This window comes from Thrips palmi, unplaced genomic scaffold, assembly GCF_012932325.1.
Source record: "Thrips palmi isolate BJ-2018 unplaced genomic scaffold, TpBJ-2018v1 HiC_scaffold_11, whole genome shotgun sequence".
Classification (NCBI taxonomy): Eukaryota; Metazoa; Arthropoda; class Insecta; order Thysanoptera; family Thripidae; genus Thrips; species Thrips palmi.
In genome coordinates, this window is record NW_023144622.1 from 9,120,128 (window position 1) to 9,125,271 (window position 5,144).

General features: G+C 44.2%; 1 protein-coding gene across 1 annotated transcript; it reads right to left on the reverse strand.

Moving 5' to 3' along the window:
* Window positions 1-3,619: 3,619 nt before the first annotated feature.
* Window positions 3,620-4,933, reverse strand: LOC117639728 (uncharacterized protein F54H12.2-like). Its single transcript, XM_034375604.1, has one exon. The coding sequence runs from the start codon at window positions 4,931-4,933 to the stop codon at window positions 3,620-3,622; it is 1,314 nt and encodes a 437-aa protein (XP_034231495.1).
* Window positions 4,934-5,144: the final 211 nt, after the last annotated feature.

Below are 5,144 nucleotides of genomic sequence, written 5' to 3' on the forward strand. Positions count from 1 at the left end.
CACTTTTACGTAGGATATGCACATAAAACTAAATATTAAATATGTAGCTTTGCCCCATTTTTATGAAATTCGAAGTTTTACACAGCAACCGCTTTGGGGAATATCGTTGTTATTGGATTATCTTCAACTTTCAGAAGAGCTCTTCAGCGTCCACCACTCAAACCCTGCGAAATTGGAAGTGTTCAGGGCATACCCACTCTCCCTGGCGTGACGTTTGTATGTCCGAAATTACCCCGTAAAGTAACATTTTTTCAGTTTTGAGCCCATATAAACCATACTATTCGACCCAGGTGAATGAAAATTTGACACAGTATGCTCTTAACATGATCGAATCGACAAACAATCACCTCATGAACCGGCCATGAACAGTTTCGGCTTGCCAGTCAAAGTTTTTCGCATAAAGTGAATTTAGGTAAAAATGGTTAAATACAAAAACCACTCTTTCTCCAAAAGTTTCCCCCTGATTTGGCCTCCGGGTGATTGATCAGAAGGTTTTAAGTGTGGCCGATGCGATGCGCGCAACGGGACAAGCCTCCAAGTTGGCCGTTGATGGGATCATCATCGCCATGCTTCCGGGCAGAGTTGTCCGAAATTACACCGAGTGTCCGAAATTACCCCGTTTCACGGTATTTAAAACCCCAAAATTGTCATGTTAATTGAAATTTTCATTGGATTTTAAAAAGCGAGACGGCAAAATCTTTTTTTTTCAACGGCGAAAAAATTTACGTTTTCACCAATTTTTTGTCAGACTTCGTCTTCAGTATTCTGCTAGCGTTTTCGCTAAAACAAAAAAAAACATATGTTCAATTTTGAGATATTTTTCTTGTTTCGGACGGCTGAGATGGGCCCCTTGCCCACTTTTTTATTTACCCTACCCCAAAATAACCCGACCACGTGAAATGGAGGTGTGCAAATCAATTTGCCACCATCGGGGGGCATGCATTTCGTATTGTTTTTAATATAAGAAACCTGTCGAGCTCTGAGCCCGCAATTTTTTTTGATCTTCAAACCCTTTGGTCATTTTTTTAGAGCATGAAAAAAGATTTGCATCATTTTTTGGCCAGACTGCGTTTTAAATCCGTTTTTTGCTTAAAACATGCAGAAATCGCCCAATTTCGTTTTTTAAGTCATTTTCGCCCCTTTTTTTTCTCGTCAGCGATCCATGTGACCAGCAGATGATTACCTTTCCCCTTTCCCCTGGCCTTATTATCCCTGGTCAGAGGTTAAAGAAGACCCACGTCCTAACAAAACCGAACAGGTCCAGGGGGTTTTTGCGGTCTTCATTTTTTTTCTCCCAGAAGGTAAATCATTTTCCCCGCAAATCCTGACAAACTGTTCCTTTTTCATACCCTGGCTTTCCTAACTTCAGACCTTGCAAAAAGGCCGGGGAAGGAAAAAAACTAGAGAAAATCACTAGTAAAGGAGGGGTATTGTTGCGGGCCGCCATCTTGGAGGGGTATTGTTGCGGGTCACGATCACAGGTCACAGCAGGTCACAATCTTGAGCGAGGGTAACCTATCCCAACCTAAGTTATGATCTTGAGCGAGGGTAACCTATCCCAACCTAAGTTATGATCTTGGAGGGGTATTGTTGCGGGTCACTATCACAGGTCCCAATCGGACACCTTGAGCGTGGGTAACCTAAGTGAACCTAAGCAGGTCATCATCTTGAGAGGGGCTAACCTAAGTGAACCTAAGCATGTCTGGACCTGCCCCTGTGGTTGGTACTTTTGGACACCTTGAGCGGGGCTAACCTAACCCAACCTTACCTAAGTCTGGACCCGCCGCTGTGACTTCATGAGCCGCGAAGGTGGAAAAAATGGCGTCTTCACCCAGTGGGATTCGAACCAGGGGCTCCGCGCTGAGAAGCGCAGTAGAGCACACTCACTTATCCACTGGGCTACTAAGCCGTGCTTAGAGATGGTGTGTGCGGTCTGGCTTTTTAATTGCAAGTGCAGCACTGCCCACCGTGGTGTGTTTTTTGTGTTGGGGCCAGACCAGCTCCCCGGTCTCCGGTGTCTCGTAGATTTAGGGCGGTTTAAGGACATGCTGGTCCAGCAGACTGACCACCGGTGGAAAATCACATTCATTGTTTATTGGTTTTCGTGATTATTTTATTGTTTTTTTATTGTTTTTTTCTTTATTTGTTTAGTCAGTTTCATCAGGAGGATAGAATGCCATGATTTCTTGGGCATGTTTGCACAAGGCTGACCAAGACGTTGGGCCGAAGTATGTGTGTACTAGGGCAGCCCCTTTTAAATTGACTTCTCTTTCTATCATTATGAATCGCTTATCTCTGACTTGCATGAAATGAATGATATGAGATAGCAATCTTACATAGTGTCCATTGTGTTCACTGGTCTGTCCAGACAGATGGGCCGTAATGTGGGGGCAAAGCCAGTGTCTTTCTGAGTAAAAATCACTCACTTCAAAAATAGTGAATACATCCTGAACTTGGCCTCTTTTCAGTATCTGCAGATTGTCATAATCATGAGAGCAGGTAAGAGGGTTACGCTGGGCCACCAGCTCCTTACCGCTGCTTGCATTGAGAGTGAATGAAAGTGACTCCATCGCGCTCGGCTGCTTTCGTCTGAATGATGGCCCTGCATGCGGAGCACACCTTTTATCTGGAGTGAGACGTTCTCATTTAGGCCATGAGGTGGCGCTGCAGCGCGCTGCCGCGCAGCACCGCAGTGCGCATGCGCCAAAAATTCTTGCGTTTTCAGAAAATGCCCAGAAAATTTCTAGTGTTTTCAGAAATGCCAGAAAAATTTCTTGATGTTTTCAGAAATGCCAGAAAAATTTCTTGATGTTTTCAGAAATGCCAGAAAAATTTCTTGTGTTTTCCAGAAAAAAATTTTATGCACCACAAAACTTTTTTGTGTACCAAAAATTTTTTTGTGTACAAACACGTGTATTTCTTATGGATCAAAAATTTTTTTGTGTACCAAAAATTTTTTTGTGTACTAAAAGTTTTTTTTTCATGTTTGGAAATGTTTTTTGAGCACAAATTTTTTTTGTTCAGAAATTATTTTTTTCTTGTGCACGCACGTTGCACTTTCGTGTCGTGTCCTAACACGCAATTCTTTTTGTTTCCAAACATGCGTTTGTACATTTTGTGTACCACTCTGTCGTTTTTTTCAGTGTCGGAACAAAATAACTTTTTGACAAAAGAATGCAGTGAAATACCGTGTGCGCGGTGAATCAAGTACAGCAGACAGTACTCGCCACACACTTGTGAATCAATGGACTGTAAACTCGCATGATTGTAAGTCCATTTTTTGCAGAGTCGGTCCAGAAATTTTTTGTGATTCGGGACGATGGGTGGCATGCCATAGGAGTCCCAGAATTCACCCTCGCCGTGCTTTCCGATGTAGAAAGCAACCCAATGCTGACCTGGTTTTGAAATAGGATCCGTGTTGGCAATCAGCAAGGCGGGGCGTTTGTGTAGCCGATGTGGTAGTGTGTCCGAGGCAAAGACGCCCTCGAACATAGGAGCCACATGTTTATCTCTTTTCATGAGCGAATCTAAGGAAAGCCCATCCATTTTTTTTTTTTAAGTGATTGTTTTTTATTTTTGTATTTGGTTTTTAATCTTTTATATTTTTTTACTAAATTTTTCAAACGTTATAATCTACAACGACGTTTCGATGTTTGTCAATCTCAATCAGATTTTGGAATTCGGCATACACAATGCAATTTATAGGTTGGGCAAGAGGTGCTGCGAACTTGAGTTCCAGCCTGAGTGTTCCCTGCCTGTGGAGGTTCCAGTGAGGTTCGCTGGCTGAAAGATCAGGGGACAAATCAAATGCGTAAAGTACATTTCCCAGAGGATAATCGGGGAAACTAATATTGTTGCCCTCGTCCTTCCAGTGCAGGCCTGTGCCACTGAACAGAGTGTTGTACGCTTCCATATAGAGCCCGTTAGGAAAATCAGGAGTTAAGGGCTGAGAAGGGACGGGGTGGCCGTCGACCATGAGACTCAGGTAATTCAAATTGAAATGCTGGAAATTAAACCCGTTTAAGGTGTAATCCCCATTGAAGGCTCGGTTGTCTACGAAGCCAATAATTATTCTTTGAGGAAGTTGGTTCATGTATAGATTGTCTAAATTTTTATCGCGGAGCCCTTGTGTTATCGTGACTGTTTTGATGTCAACTCGATTCACAGGATATTTAGCAGGTGACTTTTCAAGAGCTTGGGCGTGGCCCAACAGCACCGAAGGAGACACTACTACTTTGCGAACATAGAGTGTCGCGTCCAAAAGTTTGATGCGCTCTGTTCTAGCCGTAGACATGAGGGCAAAAGCGTCTCGGTTTTTAGTGAGCTTGACTCTGAGCTCAACGTTATTCAGAAGGAAATGATCCTGATTGAAGAAATCCACGTGTAGTGGACCCATCATCTCAAACGCGCGGCTGTTTTCAGTGAGCTCCCGCCTCGTCGCAAGACCCACATTTTCTTCGCCGTCAAGAGAATCAAAATGTCCAGGCGTGTCCTGGTACCACAAACGCTGAGTCATGTGAGAATCTTTTGCCGATGTGTCGTAATTCATAAGTGATTCGATATAGGCACGATAGGCGTAGGTCATGCTTGAATGAGAGATTACTTTTTGATTAAGACTCACGTCAACCTGACTCCACAAGGCGTGGAGGGCGTAATTAACAGGAGCAGCATCGCTGTTGTCTGCAGCGGTAATATCAGCACCATTGTCTTTCACAATTTTGGCTTTGACATACAAAAGAGTGTGGGCGGGGTCAATGTACTCATGCCCCACTCCAGGTATGGAGAACTCGACTGTGTTGGACGCGTCGAGTGTGGTCAGGGGTTTGTGAGGAACCCAATGACTTGATTCAAGAGCGGTCTGAGTGGGTGGAATGATCCACAAATCCAGCTCAGATCGGAGACACTCAGAAGAAGCAGCATGCATAAATGCCATTTTTTTTCTCTAAGAAAAGTAGTCTGCACTAGAGACGGTCTTTCTCATACGAGACTTCGGAACGTTATGAGCCTGAGGGGCTTGTTTGCGCCTTTTTATAGCACCAGACCCTGCCATTTGGTCAGCTTTCCTTTTGGCCTGGTTGGCCAGGTTGCCCGCGGCCTCCCCGACGCGTTTGTTCATGCTTCCCCGGAAATTCGCACCGCCCGCG